Genomic DNA, 17,928 nt, shown 5'->3' on the forward strand with positions numbered 1-17,928 from the left:
GGTAATAATGAGACGGATGACGCTGGTATATATATTGTTATCATAATCCTCGTGATATTGGGTTTGAGTTTTGATAAGAACAATCTTATTCTATAAAGTCTCCAGTCTCCACGTCCCGTACTGCCAAGTCGGTTTCTGCTGTGAGTCAGAAACTTGATCGCAGCACTGAAGACACGTTTTATCAAATATGAACGGGTAAGGGCAACGACGAAAAGGTCAAACCTCACTCCAGTGCGAGTATTTCTATTTGATTTAATTGGGTATACAGAACGATTGATTGGGGATACTGAACTTTGGGCTGAGCTCAAAATTGTTCTACACTACAATATAATCAGCTCCTCAATCATGTCATGCTCGGAAACTTCACACAATGGATTTATTATGGTAAGGGATTTCTAATTGGAATATATCCTGAAATCCAATCAACATATCCTCGTGCAGTTTTCTGAGATTATTGTTTTATGTTTCTCCATCAAATTCGGGTATTCGAGCTGGACCTGTAGTTCATGCAAGCTCTAGAATTGGAACAGCTCACATGTCGAAAAATTACGGTGAAATATCACGGGATTATCACTGAATCCGGACAGTGTCATTTTCACCATTATCGGGTTTCATCATTCCCACGAACGAATATATTCGACTCATAATTTTTGGAAATTATGCTCGTCAAGTAGAAGTGAGATTGCCCTAACTGAATCGATTTTGCATTTTTACTGCGTATTTAGCTGTTATATTTATCAATATTTTGAACACTACGCAGCAGCTGTCTTCTAAACCTACACCTCCCCCGTCTTCTCTCAGCGTCCCCCTATACCGCCCGATTTTATAGCCAGCGCCATCCAATCGCCCATTTCATGGCCAGTGCCCCCTTCACGCTCGCGAACGTCTCCGGAGGGGGGGGGGGGGCTGGCGCCCACTTTGGGAACCACTGCTGACAGTGATCGAACGCGAGTAATCAGAAGACGCGAGTAGACGACAGGACCGAAACCTTGATATTAAAGGTGTCAGTTTCTACAAGAGCGAAATGTAGCGATTGTCATGTGCTTTGTAAAAATATGATATGTGATTCGACTGTCGGAACTATCGCGTATGGCGTAATTTATTTTGATTTGCGCTAATACTGAAACACAGCGATCAGAAGATGTCTTGCACGCTCTTGATATTGAAAGTTTTCACTCCTCTGAAATCAGTGGCACTACTGAACAGAGTCCAGAACAGATTTAATAATTCCTGTAACATTAGTTATTAGCCGTCGCCGAAGATGCTTATTCGTTTGTTTTCGAGACGGATGATTGACATCTTGTGATTATCGGCGCGCATGTTGGCGACTATGTTGCGTGTTGACGGGAGATCGCGAACTCGCTACTTGACTGACGTCGGACTCGCCAGTAACGTTATGTTAGCGTAAAGTGTCGTTATATATATCATTCTTGCGAGTTCTTCATCACGAGGAATGTGATCCGATACATGCATTATCGGAATCGGTGTTTGTAATAACCCTAATAAATTCATGCTATACCTTGGTAAATTTGAAATCAAATTGAAATCAAATCAAATTTATCGATTTAGTCGGCGGCCGACTGCGATGGCTTGTGGCTACGCGCCTGCATGATATAGTATCGTAATGTTGTCCTGATATACAAGCGAGGTAATTGGTGATATTGAACACTTGCGAGTCGGCTCATTTTTCAATTCTGACGCATTATGACGTTACTCCGTTGTGACGTCATGAACGCGGCATACCTTCGAAAAATTAGAGTTCAGCGCCTTTCGTTATTAGACGAGATCTGTCTTCACATCAGGGTGATATAAAGTTCTACAATCTACATACACATTTTTTATATACACTTTCCTCTAGCTTCATATACTATATACGTATACCTATTCATAGTGGGGGAGTGGGCAAAGTTGGTTTATCCACCGTCGTCGGCATAAGAGTCTCGGCATGTGGTAGCACATTTCGAAGTGTCAGAGAATTATCTAGCGTCCACCTCCCCAAGTGACTGTAATGTTACAGATTCTGCTTATGATTTGACCTACTAGAAATTGAATTATAATTCTAATACAAATATAAATCCCTATGGTATAATTATAGGTGAAATCAAGTTCAACTCCAGATTCATTCCAAGGTCGCGTGGGAATTCCGGATTCCCCTCAACCCATAATCAAATCCGACCAAAAATTCAAAACCAAATAGCTTCTTATCCCGGAGTTATAGGCAACATTTTGCGCATCTCTTGTCAGACCAATCAAATGACTATACCCATGCTATAGTATACCTCTATACGCTGCTAAGTAAATGCTGGCCGACTTTGCATAGCTCCTCGACAACTAGCCTACTATTGAGAGCTAAATGCTGGTGACTCCTGCTTTAAATTCGAAACTTGCAGGTATCATTTCTCACCAATTGCTCATCTGAAGCTACGCAATGGTGGTTACTGGTTATTACTCGACAAAAAGCTCTCATTTCCGCGTTCTCACTTGCCAACGGGGGAGAGTCATCACCGTTCGGAAGAGCAAAATGGTGATTGAGAGATTCGTGATGAACATCATTTTCGATTCAGGCTTCTGTATACTGTAAATACTTGCGGGCTCAAGTAGAAGTGGAATAAGAACAGGAAAACCGGAATGATCGAAATTTCCCTCAAACTTGTTGGTTATCATAGCCTCTATGGTGAATCGTGACTCGATAAATTATTTAAAAATTTCCATAGTTTGGTGAGTTTTCTATACAGACTATAACCATTTCAGTATGTTATAAGGCGACAACTGGGTATGGAAATTGGAATCATTGGCGCTAAATCCTTATACTCATTGCACAAAGCGCTTTAGGGGAGCTGGCGACATGATTGACACTATAGGTTTTGAAATAGCGACTGCTAAATGCGTACGGTTATAGGGAGAACAAACCCATACAAATAAGAAACGCAGGTCATGAAGCAGGCCATAAAATATAACAGCGGAACTATATAAACCTTCAAGCTATTGAAAACAAGCCGACTAACTGAACTAGACCATACCCACACAAGGAAGCCGAACTACTTAAATTACCAACACTGAATGCACGAGCGGATTTGATCTCGCAATTACAGCGTGCTGCAGCTATAAGCGGGATAACACAAATTCTTCTTGAATGCATAAATATATTACTTACAATTTCCATATCTGGTGAGTTGCCTGGACAGCAGACTATTAATCGATTCATCTTATTATTGAAGATACTATTCAATTGTATATTGAAGTTCAGTACCTCCAAGAAGCTCTTAATCTTATTATGTAATAATAAGTAAAATAAGCGATTTATATAGCATCTCAAATTCGACTTCGTAGCCACGTGAGACAGCGCTTCTTCCGCCAATTGACTCACGCATATCCATATGCTACAAGTCATTGTATGGCAACTCACGTGGTGAAATTTGAATTGATGAAATTTAGCCAAATTAAGGTAGACAGTTCATTGAAATAGTGATGAAGCTACTTCTACGTCCTGCTACTTTGCTTCGTCTCGTCATTAAAATTGAGTGCGGTTGAGAGACTAGGCCTACCTACAGTTTGGTTACTTCACAATCCCTTCTTATTATAACCACAAATAATCATGCATGATTGGCGTTGGCGTGGTGCATACTAGGGGCGGAGATAATAAAGTTAAATGATTCGGGAGAATGCTGATCATGTGATTAAAAACTGCGAAAACAAGACGAACTACGCATATAAATCCATAATAATTAGGCTGAAAACTCGCGGAGATTTTTTAAAGTCAATGAATTAATTCGGTCAATAGCATTGTTACTTGCATATATTGCGGATCGTATCTGCCTTATTTGGCAAGGGCAGGACTATTCAGCGCGCATGCATCTATATCACTTTGTCTCAAGGTTTCATCGCCAGCGATCTTTCTGCGAGCGCGCGCGAAGTCGCATGTTGGACGACACGTTCTCTCATAATTGCGAATAAAGTTGTTGTCAATTGTGTAAATTGGACGTATTTTTAATTTTCAGCAGGAGTATCAATACCAAGAGTAAGAAATCGGTTGACAGTAAATCGCACGAATTGTGCTATGCAAAATTTCAAGTCAAACAAACCTGCCGCAAAATACCTACCGTACTTTATGGTCAAATTGGTCATATTATATACGAAAAGTTTGGCTGTCTCCTGACCATACCAATGCGTCGGAACTGATATTTTAGTCATCAACATCTCAGATTTCGCGGTCAGGCTGTGATCAAATTTTCGTTTCGCCTTGCAAGTTCACAATAAATTACCTGCGTAATTTATTTTAGATAATTCATCAAATTTCGAAAATTACCTCTCAGTTTCCACTGCAATTCCACTTATGAAAGCGATACAAATCGATCCATACAGGCCCATGCTTTCTACTTGACAATAACAGTAGCGCAAGTATGCAAAATGCACTTTGTCACTATTCTGTCTGCGTGGGAAGTAAGCCTTCCGTCAAGACACCGAAAGCATGCGCCGCTAGTAGATCAATCAATCAATCAGGTTTATAGTAGTATAGTAGTTCCGAGTGTTCATCGACTGTAGCCTTCCACTGTATTCGAGGCTGATCACAACCACAAAATTGGCACCGTACCGTACCAAACTAGAAAAGTCATAACAAGCACATGGGAGGTGCTCAGAATAATCACAACGGAATTCTTGGCATACTAAAGTCTGCTACAGAAGAGTCGCTACAATACGAAATACACACACTCAGGCTTATTGCACAGCGGATTGAATACAAGCACCAGTAACCGATCATAAAAATTACTGCAGTAACGCTATAGAAAAAGAATCGGTAACAGTTTGACATCATTTGGAAAACTTCTTAACCAGGCTTTCTACTTCTTTTGCGAGACCATCTGCATGCTCCTGCGAGAAACATAAAAACAAATCAGTCAAACAATACCTCAATAATAAACAAAACCTATTACTTGGGTGTCCGATTCAGCATACACTCGCACAACATCTTCAGTTCCTGAAGGTCTAACAAATGACCTTCCGTTGTTGTATTTCGACACAACACTGTCAATTTCTTCTTGGAGACCGACTGGGCTGGTGAGTTGTCGCTCCGCATTCACCGTTTTAAATATAGACCTGTCGGCAACCTGTCCAATAAGAAATCCCTGGTTAAGGCCAAGAAAAAAATTATATAAATCACGTCATGCTACCTTCACTTTCAACTGCCGGTTAGGCAGCTCGGTATACATAGTAGCCCAATCCTGAATTGACCATTTTTTCGTACTTAGAATCGCCTCTACGACCAACATGTCGCTCATAGCATCTCCAACACACTGCAACCATATCAACGATAGATTTAACAAACATACAAGAGCACTAACCAAATAGGCACAATTGGATGAATTCGCACATATCAGAATACCAACAAATTGTCATTCTGTTCATATCCCCAATAATGCTCCATTGGGAAAAATGACTAGCTTCAAACAAGCAAGTATGACATCCCTCCAATATTTACTGAAAAATCTACAATTGAAGCGCAGTTTTTTGATCAGAGATTGATGAAAACACAGATAAGGCATCATTCTACGTCACCATTCCTTTGAACTGATTTCCGTCAATGCAGACAAGCAAGCATGACGGTTCCGCCATCACCTTGATTACAATTGATTCTCGGCTGACGCATTTAAAGTTGAAAAGTTGGCCATTGTCTAACAAACTACTAGGCTATGACAAACCTGGTTAATCATGTCGATATATGCAAGTAACGTGCTCACGCAACTTTGTTTCACGCCCTCTACCTTTCCTGCTGATTCACGAATCTTCTCTTCCGCTTCGGGTTTCAAAATAACCTGCAAAGCCCTCACGATAGTGAATCACCAGTAGGGGTCGGTATGACAATATAGTTTGACGCAAATTGAAAATTCAATTATGTCAAACTGAAACATGATACACATATGCTCTTATGTCGTCATTGTTACGGTCCATTTAGTATATACATCATGACGTACATGTCACATTCTGCATTAATAGAATTGCGGACATAGCCTCGTACACAGCAGGACGTTAATTAAATATATTACGAAACACTCAGACATTAAACAAGAGTCTGTAGGTCAGCATGTGCACAAAATTTCTGATAGATCAATCAATGATTAGAGAAACGGAATACGTTAACCTATAACCTAGTATCTTGGCATTTCTACAAGATGGCTAATCAAATCATTCACAGGTGCAAAATAACCACCAACAGTTGAATATCTGAACGAACCCATAATTTCCATAAGTTATCCAAATGTGTGATGGGCGGCCATGCAAAAAATTTGAGAAGAGAGATGAACATGTCCGGAGTATGGTAAGGATTAGTAACCTCACAGTCACAACTCATTTTTAAAAGAAAGAAGTGGGAGATTATCTGTAATACGTTGAGTATTCGCAATAGCACTTCTGTTACAGCTGCCAAAGAAAACATATAAGGTTACCGTTCCATGGCCGTTTGCTTCAAAGTATACGCCGATATCGAAATCTTTGGCACGGTGATGAAGATGTTTCACTCCAGTTTTCGTGCAAGAAACTGGGATAAGAAGTGTGCCTCTGAGGTAGTTGGTAGAGCTTCCATTGGCGTAAGCCGTCTGCACGACTCCGACTTCAAGCTCTATTCCTGCCTGTGAACAAGAAAGAAATTAGGACTTGATCCAAAGAGATCTAGGACTCCCTTAATCATACAAGTAAAACTGTCTCTAAAGATCATATTGTCCCACTATTTCCCTTGTCGTGTTTATTAATCACTCTCACCGACTTCAAGTTGGGTTTAATCAACAGAACTTGACCCTCCCGTGCTAATAACAGCTAATGACACCCAAAAAAAGCTGGATTGAAGCAGTTGGCACACTGGTGTTATGACATAGTCACTACCTCTGAGTCACAATTCATTCCGGGTTCAATGTAAATATTGACTCGAGTCAAGCCAGAGCATGAGTTTAAATTACTGATATATCGAGTCAAAGTCAAGTAACAGTCATTTTAGGGCGTGACTCAAGTTGACCAAACACTGCAGTCGATTGAGTCAACCCGATCGATGTTGTTAGTGAAGCCTTCTGGATGATAAAATTATAAGTGACGGAGTTGAGGGTCTAAATTTATGACACAAAAATGTTTTTATTGATATCAGGTCACAGACCATTTTTTCAACAGTGAATAGCCTACAATAGTATGCGTCACGTTAGCATGTGACAGTTCAGTATCTGGGTTCAAGTTAGGGGTGGTTTTGGGGTTATAAAGCAACACGCTAACCAGGGCTGTGGAGTCGAGGTTTCGTTTATATTTCCCTTAATGGAGTCGGAGTCTAAAAAATTTAGCACTCCTCGGAGTTGTGGAAAAGATACTGACTGGAGTCGGGCTTGGAGTTTGTGAAAATGCTCCCGACTCAGACTTCTTTAATAAGAAAACAGATGCTTTCCGGGGTCTCTTAAAATTATTAATATTTAATCAAATAGGATTTTTATGTACCAACAATCACTGTTGTCAGTAACGATATTGATAAAATTGGATATTATTTGCAAATTGCATGCATAGAGGGAGAACATTCCAAGATGTATATTTGTGACCAACCGCAAATTTCTGATGCAATCACAAATCGGTGCAATTATCGAAATTATACCGTGATAATGTGAAAGAGTAAAAAAATCCACTCGGTTTATAAGTGACAGCATCACTCGTAAAATTGATGCAAATACAACCAAACACTGCTTCCCACTTGATAAAAACAAAAATATTTTTATTAAGTAGCTAAGCCGCTTGAGTCGAATAAATCTTTGAGAAAAAGTGCGAGTATGGTCCTAGTCCATGAATACTTAACTGTGTGCATGTAGGCATATGCTATTTGACTAGTCGTAAATTTCGTTTCTGACCACCGTTTATTGGTAGTGAGAGAGTGTGTGCTTATCATCAGTACAGTGTGTACTGAGAAAATTTGTATATCTCTGTATTAGTTGTTGACTCGTACACAAGAGCTACACTTCTATTGTTTTTATCCACATTTTAATTATACAGGATGGGATTTATTGTTTGAATGATTCATACATATTAGAATATCCGTGATTTAAAACATATGAAAAAAGGAAGGATATTTCGAAATAAATACTTCCCTGATTATTGCACAGTTAGTATTTCGAGCTGAGCCACAATGGAACAATTTTGCATGCCATCGTGAATAATATGTTTGCATATGTGTAATGGTTATTATTGTGACTCACGCTCAAATGTCAGGCAACCAATAGAAACATTGCGTAGCGGAGTGATATTTTTCACTGTCCTCACAAGCGATGATATAGTGAAGGCTACCCATCCCGTTTCCAACACTATATAGAACGATTTAGTTCGATGCATTTATGCACGGTAGCCTGCCACTTTTAAAACACAATAGCGGACCCTCTAGCTTCAGTTCAGCTGCACTTACTTCTTTCAGAAGATCTTTGAAAATAGATGCGATGAGGGCTGCGATTTTATCGCCATCCAACATCACAAATTGTTCTTTCTCGTTCAGTGTAAAGTATATCAGCCTGTCGGCGTCGCCGTCATAAGAAGCACACCTTTTATTGGCACCGAGTTCCATTCCTAAACGTAAAATATTGCAAGTAAAAATAGCGAAATCGGCTGTTTTCAATCTTGATCACCTAACTCAGGGGTGGCCAACCTTTTCAGCCAAAGGGCCACATTCGATTGATGAACTATTGCGCGGGCCACTAGCCGCGTGAAGCGCGAAAAATTTTTGAAGTTCATAGGTCAATAATATTGTCACTTGACTATATTGCTGGCCTGGTGTATATCGCTGGGCTCAGTTTGCGAGGACTGGGCTATTTGGTGCCCATACATCTAAAGCTTCGATCAACATGCGGCAATCAGTTTGTGCCTAGGTTTCATGGTCGATGGTCTTTCTGCGAGCACATACGCAAGGACGCATATGTTGAACGACACTTTATCTCGTAATCACGAATATAGTTAGACTCCATCTGATTCATTAGGCGTTCTTTCATTTTCACAAAGGGGCAACAATATTAAAAGCAAGAAACCGAGTGACAACATGTTGCGCGAAGCTTGTAGAAAATTTATACTTTTGATAAATCTATCGCAAATTGTTCTGCTTTATTGTAGTGTACGAAGATCTACCAATATGTGACTGGCTGATGGCTCTACCAATGCGTCGGAACTGATATTTTAGTCATCACATCTCAATTGTTGCGGCCAGACTAATCAAATTTTTGGTTGGCCTTGCAAGTTCACAATCTGTGCAATTCATTTTTGATAACATTAGAAATACCGGAAATTACCTCGCGAGCCACTCAAAACCTTCTCGCGAGCCACGGGTTAGCCGGCCATGAACCAACTTTTCTGATTTGGTAAAAGTGCCCTCCTTTCCCGGTTCCAAAATATGGTAACCCTAGTCTACCGTAATTGAAGCTCTCTTACCGTTGGGTGCCCGTTGTTGGATTTTCACGAAATCTGCGCCACAGCCCTCGTTGAGTTTGCCCGCGGTGCCGTCGTTCACGACATGAATTTTCAAGTTGGAGGACACAAGCTTTGCAAGTTCCTTCAGCTTTGGCGCGCCGACACCGTTGGCGCAGTCGACGATCAAATCCCCTGTGCAGCCATTCTGTAAAATAAGGGCAATGGCGCCAGTAGGCAGAGGAGGGCACTTGTCAGTAACGAAATGCTACTTTTGTGGAGCACTCAAGTTGGTTTAGCCTACTCCAGTGGTTCCGTTTTTTGACCACCACTTCTACTTAACAGATTTTTAGGCAAATCCGATTACTTTTGGTACCATGAATTTCGTGAAGTAGAACCTATACCAGGGGCGGGCAACTTCTCGAGTCGGCGGGCCGGATAAAGGAAAATTAGGTATTTGGCGGGCCGGATTGCTGAATCGACACAATATTCGCCCATTTATCCACATTCCACATATACAAGGAATAAATCGCATTTCATGGATACATTTTAACGACAGTAATGTCACTTCAAAGCTATTTCTCGCCGATAATGACGAAGACAATGTGGATTTGAGAATAGCATTGTCATACAGGCGCCGCCATGTCTGCTTCTATCTGATCAATCAACACACGGTGCAATCCTCAATTAAGATTTCAAGGAGTTCGATAATCCCGGTACCCCTAATTTACCAACACATATATTCGTTGGGGTTGAGTAGGTGACGAGATAGCATCGTTGTTCAACTGTGTGGCCAGAGAAATCTCGATAATGAATTCATGCGGTCCGCGACCTCTACGAAATTTGAAAAGTGGCCCGCGACCCGTTTTGAGTTGGCGACCCCTGGTATAAGCAGTGTTTTCGTCTTACAAACGCCTAGAAGTGTGCCGTGCTACAAGTCGGCGGTTACAGAATGAAAAATAAGAAATATCAGCCTGGTGTAATTGACTATTGTAGTCGACAAACACCATGATTACCACAAACGAAATTAGGGTTGAGTACATCGCAAATGCCGATAATGCAAGTCTTTTCGCTTCGACGAACTTACGCGTATGCTCCACTCTAGCACGCGTCGCATAAACGTATATAATAACATGCACATGCAGTCACTAAATTTGACGTTGTAAGCAAGTAGTGGAAAATCTCGACCGCGGGCCACATTATCATGTAAAACGGAAAACTGTCCGCGGGCCGGACAAAATCCCTTCGCGGGCCGGATGTTGCCCACCCCTGCCCTATACCAAGGGTGGGAAAACTGCGGCTCATTAATGGGTGCAAAAATGCACATGCGTTTCGCCATTTTGCTAGAGGTTTAACCCGAATATAAATTGACGCATTCTATCGCATATTAACAGTATGCGTATTGTTTTCGTGTTGTTTCTTTCCTGATAGTTTACGCAACGCAAAACTCGTAAAAATTATGGGGAGGTGCCACTACTTTGCGATTGAACTCTCGAATCGAGCTCACATAAACGTTTCATCCACAACAATGGTGCCTGGTCACGGTCATCAATCAATGATAAATCATTGTGTTCAACAATGAACTTGATATAATCGCGCCAGCGTAGGTCACAATCATTTCCGGGCTAGCATTGGTGAATAGCGCTCTTCCATTTGTATTGTAAAGGCTAGCAATAACTGCAGAGTTTGGCCCAGAAAATCGTCGAGCGATGATTGCAAGAAGAGAAAGTATGAAAAGCAAAATAGAACAGTGACTTGAAAGTCACTACGAAACCAATACTTTGCCACAAGTTACCCAACCAAGACATATTGACGGAGTAATAAGATGACCGAGCTGAAATCTTCCGTAAATGCTCATTAGCACTTGAAGGAACTGCTCCGCACCGCTTTGAAGTCATATCGGCCTGATTTCAAACACCTTGCAGCCCAAATGGAGACGTACAGTATCACCACACAATAATAAACTTCATTTGATAGCCTACATTTCATTGTGACATAATAAATTTGCATTTTTGTGTTGTGGCTCTTCTACAGCTAAGTTATTTGACGTGCGGCTCGGTGATGAAACCGCTGAAAGTATGCATCCCCTTGACCAAATCTACTTTAGGAAACTACCTACTTGATTACTTCTCGGATTATTCATTTTCGACTTCCACTTGAAGTAGTTCTGAAGTTGACCCACTCCTACTTGTCATTGAGTAGATATTGATGGCATTAATTCTACTGGAGATGCAGCACTGGCTACTTTGACCTCTGCCTACGAGACATACCAAAAACAACATTAATCTATAAAAGTTGCTGCCACGGATCACATCAAATGGTGTACAGAGGGGATGTGTCCAGGATCGGCACTTGGAACCTGATTCAGCCTAAACTATAGTAAACAGCAAGAAAGCACATCTCAACTACTAGTAGATTATGGTAGAAACTGGTACCTATTGCAAATATTATATTTTGTACTTCTTAACTTTCAATTTGATGGTTTTTATCGCAAAAATTCTACAAGGTGTGTTTTGAAATAGCCCTGTGACGAACCCGCAAATTTCATTGTTGAAAGGTTGCTAAATTGGTAAATGTTTTACCTCGGCCACAATTTTGTTGAAAGCTTCGCTTAGTTTCTTGTAGTATCCCGATTGTGTGGCTTCGCCGTATTTACCATGTGTGTTTTTGCAAACGACCATGTAGTGCAGCTGTGGGGTTGTCAAAAGACCGAAATCGGTGAAATGCGCTTCTAGTGCCATGACTCCGTCTCTAGCGGCGTTGCCGAGTGCTTCGCTACTTGGCCTGTCAAAAATTAAGATTTGACCCAGCCTGGACTCAAAAAATAGATGTGAAAATTCCACTCATGAAAATCTATCTATAGGTACCCTATTTTCTTAGATCTCTACATGCGAAAGCTGCTGAACACATCCCACAATGCGATATAACTCTGGAATCATGAATTTCGGTGTGCAAGTTTCAAGCAGAAGGCCTGCGAGTATGATACAAAACCTTGTGTCTTTGCCAGCGAATACCGAGGCCTGAGCTGTCATATCAATCTTTTGTGAAGACACAATCTCTTGTAGGACATCGACTAATTCATCGTTAGTCGCGTTCGCGAGCTTTGTAGCCAGCGGCTCCCACGATTCTTCCAGCATCTCACCCATAGGGTCTACCAATTTAACCCCATTGTCGCACTAAAATACAGTAATGTCACCATTGTAATCTTCTACCAATACTGAGTATGTTACCTCTGGGTTGTGCGAAGCAGTAGTCATGAGTCCTATGGTTGCTCCTTTCAACTTTGACCTCAAAACAGAGAGCAATCCCATTCGGAAGAAGACATGATCCAGTGTGTCTGCTTTGGCCCGGAAACCAGCCGTGCCATAAGTGATTTTAGACGTACAGGGATTGCCATGCACTTCAGACAGCTTGCGAACCTTATCATACACTTCCATAACCGAATTGGACTTGACACCTCTATGCTTAAAATAACACACAGGTCCCTATATCAGAAATTGTAATAAAAAAATGTCTTAGAAATAGCAAGTGTGCTGCAAATGGGTGTGTCACCCTTATACAAGCGAGATAGCATGGAATATACTGGTCAGCGCTTTAGCCCTCAGTAATAATTCATTGGCGTGGCAGAGAAGCGCTGTTTTACAAAACTTGGATATTGAATCATTACAGCAATGTTTCGCTCTCTGTCCAGATTTCTTTAGTAAAAAGTCACAACGACATGAGTGACACAGAAAAGATGCGGTTTCAAGAAGTCTGATTGTTAGAAGAAAATAGTGCATTTTCGGGATTTGTATTTTGCTAGGCACAACACGCTGCACAGTACCAGAATGGATGTGGCAATGGGAAAAATGGCATTCTTGTCGCCCTCAAGAATTTAGATCATGGCGAAATGGCTTACTAATTGGAAATTTCAGCTCCTCTGATGAGTAGCAAGGAGGAAGAAAATGACGAAAGAAAACAAATTTGCCAGTCGGGTACACATCAGCTACAGAGAATCCATCACTTGTTCTCAATTTTACCGTCGATTGATAAGGTTCGATTTCATCCAACTGCTTTGCGGGGTACATGCATTATCGCGGATATCAACCCCAAGTTGAGAATAATGGTCATACAAAATATTGGAAGTAAAATTCACTGGTAAAACTCAGACTACAACTGATAGATGACAGACTTCGCGCGTCCGGCCAGGCGCCCCGAGTTACACCGCGACATACAGGCAGTCTCCTTACAATAGCCAACATGAACCAGCCATCTCTGTCTTCTAGAATTTCGGACGGTTCGATGATGGAGCACAGCGCGTGAAAATCAGCCTCACTTTCCTATCTTGCCGTGGCCACGTCATTTGCTAACTTGCGTTTCGGATAAAACGTCGGCGAGTTGCGGCCCGATCTGATTGGATTCGCGCAAACGATCTCGTATCAGTTCCGCAATGGCTCGCTGCGTCCTTCTCTCTAACTTATCGAGCTTTCCTTTGATGTCTCTTTTGAGATCCCAGTCCGGTTTTCGCGGCGCCAAATTCAAGAGATCGACTTCGTCTTTTACCGTAAGCGTAGGTTTGGCTTTTTCCAGTTGCTCTCTCACGTGATCCTCAACGTGGACAGGTTTCGGTTTGTCAAGCTTTTCCACTTCTAGTTTTTCGTCTGCCGGTACGTAATTCCGTAACACTATCTCAGGTTTGTCGTCCTTACTCCGTTTCGGATCCTTCTGTCCAGCTTCTCCAGTGGCCGCGCGCTTCCGCATCGCTAGCAATCTCTCTCGTCGTTTCCGCGCCTGTTCCTCCATCGAGCCGACGTTAGACATATTGAGAGTGATGTGAGATTAGCTCAATTAGGTAAACCTACATAAAAAGACGTGTGTTAGGGCAAAATTTAAACACAATCGAACATAATCACGAGATCTGAATTGTGGGCATTATCATCCTAATCCAGTGGTTCTCAACCATTTGTCTTCGCGGAACCCTTTTGGACCATCACCAACCCCCGCGGACCCCCTGACCTTTTAGTCCAAATTTAGTTCAATTATCGTGCAATCGTCATCTGTCTTGTGCAAATATCAACTTTAGGCTAGCGATAAACACAATCAAAATCACTTTTCTTGGTAATAACATCATACTATTTATGTAGGAATTGGGTACACTCTTAATATTTCAAAATGAAACCCGAAACTGCATTTATCCAAATACGTGGTCGCGTCGTGATTTGATATGAACGAGAGCCTTAAATCCATATCCACAAAGATAGGTGGTGGTGAAACACGCAACGCTTCTGAAAATGCGACGACCAACAACAAATATGGCACCAAAATTGAGAAACTTATATTTTAATGAACATTATATCGTCCAGTCTGGTCATTTTTATCTAGCAGCTCATCTTGAATTTATTATGGAATAGTGAATCACGAAAACATCTCTAAACAGCAATATGTTTGTATCAGTAGGCTAATGGAAATTTAACAATTAAAATGAGTTTGCACATTATGATATTGCATCTCAGACGGCCAGTTCGTTGATGTGAGTCCTGGAGTTTTACCAGTATTGAAGCGAAACTGCCTAGTGATTTTTTCAAATTTAAATAAATACAAATTAGGTTATCAACTATTTTGTAAATTCAGAGGTCTCGCGGACCCCCAGAAAATGCATCTCGGACCCCCGGTTGAGAACCACTGTCCTAATCAGTTTAAAATCGTTTGCCAACGGACGAAGTAATAATGGTATGATATCTTTGTCTAAACTTCCAGACTGTGGGGTTTCTGTTCAGAAATAGTTCGGAATTTTACAAAATTTACCCAAGAGAGTTAGATTGCAGCTAGGAAAACATGCATGAGCTAATGAAAAAAATCTGATGCCTCTATTGTGACAATATGGTGGCAGTATTGGCACGGCGACCCGATACCTAAACAAGAGGTGGGATACTGCCAACACAACATCAATTTGGTCTTCAAGAAAGGACTATGGGCTGTCTCGGAATATTTGAAAATGAAGGAATTAATGGCAACGATTTTCCCATGCTGACAGATAAAAATTCATACGGGCGATATCAGAGTACAAGTTAGCTTATATACCAAAATGTTCTGAAATCGGACAGAAATGACAACGAAAATTCCTGATCGCAACATCACTTTCCATTGTCCTTGTTGTTCTCTTGTTGAGACGCACTCGGCCCATCCTTCGAAAACGCATATTCCTTTCCATTAGTTCTCCTCGCCCATATCTGAATGTAAGCCTCCGACAGAGTAATCATTTGCGGCAGAATATCGCTCACGTGAAGGTCCTGCATTTCATACCACTGGTTTGAACCTTTGTGCAAAATATACACGCGATACGTGCCCTTGCCGACGTTGGGGTCTCCGTCGTGGACAATGTTGGCGACAAGATCATAACAAGTGTCTTTCACATTGGCATCGGCCGCTACAAACTCGGCCAAGTCAATGTTTTTGACCGGGAAATTAACAATCGTCGGATTTTTTTCGATAAAAAACAAGTTTTTGGTGAACCGTTTGATGTAAAAAATCAAAAACGGCGGCAATCTGGTCAGTTCGAAACGTTTCATTGTCGAATCTCTCTTTCCTTTGTACTCTTTTTCAGTTAATCCATTAAACTTTGCGAGCAGATTGAATAATGGTACTTGTGGAATGATATTCTGCTCATGCTCGTCCTTGTACAAAGGAGCTGCCAACAGGTCAAGGGTCAAATACAAGAACGGTGACTTCTGGACGGTCTCCTGGTATTCCGGCAGTTCCAACAGCTTCAGTTTTTCTTCCTCGGGAAGTTCAGGGTTTGGCATCTTCCGGGTGTAGATTTTCATCTCCCCTTGAAAAGTTTTTGTGACAATACTGCTGGTTCGCTTTTTAGTGCCGTTTAATGCAATGTGTAGCGAGTTCAAAAACCACGCCATCAGTTCTAGAGGGTCGCCCTGTACGGTAATTTGGAACCTCTTACGAGAGCACAGTACGATACTTTGCAACATCTCGTGCGGGGAAACGTGGGCTTTGAAATTTCTGGGGTTCCACAACTTTCTGATTAGCTCTCCAAAACGTTGAGTCAGCAGTATCATAATATCTCCGGGAGGACGTTTGATGTGAGAGTAGTTTTCCTCCTTCAAAAAGTAATCACGGAGAGGCGGGACATTCGATAACGCCTGCAAAACCACATTGCAGTAATCGTTAGCTTTGATGTTATTCAGTCCGACAATTCCTGGCAGGTACGTGGTGCCGTCTTTGGCCCGACTCAATTTTGCGTTGCAACTGAAATCCAATATTTGCTGATTTTTGAAAGTGGGATTCAACACGTATGTGATGTCTTCCAGAGAGGAATCAATGACTTCATAATTGTCGGGAAGGCAGTAAAACTTTAAGGTGTGCAGATTTAAGAACACATGATGATTGATTTCCACACTATGTGTGTAAGCGTGAGACTTCTTACCTCTGCCCTGGAAATATTTCCCGCACACTAGACACGCGTACACATTCAAGTGTGACAACGAAACGGAGCACAGTTTCTCAAAGTCGAAATCGAGCACGCTGCGATTGATCGTATCCAAATAAGGACAACTTCTGCTTCTATCCACAACAGGGCCATCATCGTACTTGTATTCATCTTCAGAAGAATATTCTTCGACAATAGACGATATTTGCTGGTTTTCTGATGGTGTCTGTGCATCATCTGATGAAAGCTTTAATTTCTTTGCGACAGGATCAGAATCTCTGCTATCAGCAGAAGCTACAGATTGAGTATTATCGTTCAACTCACTCATATTGTTGCTGTTCTATACAAGAAATTCAGGTAAACTTAATGTTGATACATATCTGCTACCATATTGCAGTGCATTCATGTAAATTGAGTTGAGATATGTGCACCAGATTCCAACTGACACAACTATAGAGTCTACCCACAATTTTTAAACAGCAATTTTAAATGGCAATGCTCCGAAATATGAAGTATGCTGTAGATTTCCAGTATTATATCCTACATCACATTTTAGAGATTCCACTTGACATCTCTTTTTCAAATATCTGCCACCTGCCAGCTAGGGCCTGCCAGGTGCCAGCTATAACAAATAGAAAGTTCTGGAATCACTGGTGTCTACGGTAATACCGATTGACGTGATTTAAAGAAATACTGACAGATTTCAGCAAAGCCGAGTATATTAGCATAGGCTATAAGGCTATGCTATGCTAGGCTACATAAGGCCTACGTTATACATAGACTAGTTTAGCAAAAACGCGCTATATTCTTCTGCGGTTCAGACCGTGGGCAATCGGCCCCGTGGATATACTCAGCTATCGCAGCTATCGCAGCTATCACTTGTGGATATACTCAGCTATCACAGCTATCGCAGCTATCACCAAAAATCGCAGACAAAGAGGTCATTTAAAGGTCACGTATCGTCTAGGGCGCAGCTATCAGCGCTGGAGCTTGTCTGGGATGAAATAGTGCGCAGCTATCATATCCGGAGCAACTCTGAGTGGAAATAGTGCGCAGCTATCAGATTCGGAGCACTTCCTGGTTGAAATAGTGCGCAGCTATCA

The 17,928-nt window shown here is 41.5% G+C and overlaps 3 protein-coding genes across 3 annotated transcripts; all 3 read right to left on the reverse strand.

Moving 5' to 3' along the window:
- Positions 1-4,532: 4,532 nt before the first annotated feature.
- Positions 4,533-12,926, reverse strand: LOC145446308 (phosphoacetylglucosamine mutase-like). The gene is made up of 10 exons (XM_080324563.1): positions 12,633-12,926; positions 12,394-12,578; positions 11,985-12,186; positions 9,427-9,610; positions 8,417-8,574; positions 6,441-6,623; positions 5,697-5,810; positions 5,169-5,291; positions 4,932-5,105; positions 4,533-4,869 (listed from the first exon to the last, which is right to left on the reverse strand). Exons 1-10 carry the CDS (start codon positions 12,837-12,839, stop codon positions 4,810-4,812), a joined length of 1,590 nt encoding a protein of 529 aa, XP_080180689.1. The 5' UTR covers positions 12,840-12,926; the 3' UTR covers positions 4,533-4,809.
- A 669-nt stretch (positions 12,927-13,595) lies between these two features.
- LOC145446309 (coiled-coil domain-containing protein 12-like) lies at positions 13,596-14,341 on the reverse strand. The gene has a single exon (XM_080324564.1). The coding sequence runs from the start codon at positions 14,200-14,202 to the stop codon at positions 13,741-13,743; it is 462 nt and encodes a 153-aa protein (XP_080180690.1). The 5' UTR covers positions 14,203-14,341; the 3' UTR covers positions 13,596-13,740.
- A 1,037-nt stretch (positions 14,342-15,378) lies between these two features.
- On the reverse strand, positions 15,379-17,271 carry LOC145446307 (ubiquitin carboxyl-terminal hydrolase 39-like). Its single transcript, XM_080324562.1, has one exon. It carries the CDS (start codon positions 17,151-17,153, stop codon positions 15,516-15,518), a length of 1,638 nt encoding a protein of 545 aa, XP_080180688.1. The 5' UTR covers positions 17,154-17,271; the 3' UTR covers positions 15,379-15,515.
- Positions 17,272-17,928: the final 657 nt, after the last annotated feature.

Source organism: Botryllus schlosseri, chromosome 9, assembly GCF_051294905.1.
Source record: "Botryllus schlosseri isolate E-star chromosome 9, Bs_hap1, whole genome shotgun sequence".
In the NCBI taxonomy this organism is placed as follows: Eukaryota; Metazoa; Chordata; class Ascidiacea; order Stolidobranchia; family Styelidae; genus Botryllus; species Botryllus schlosseri.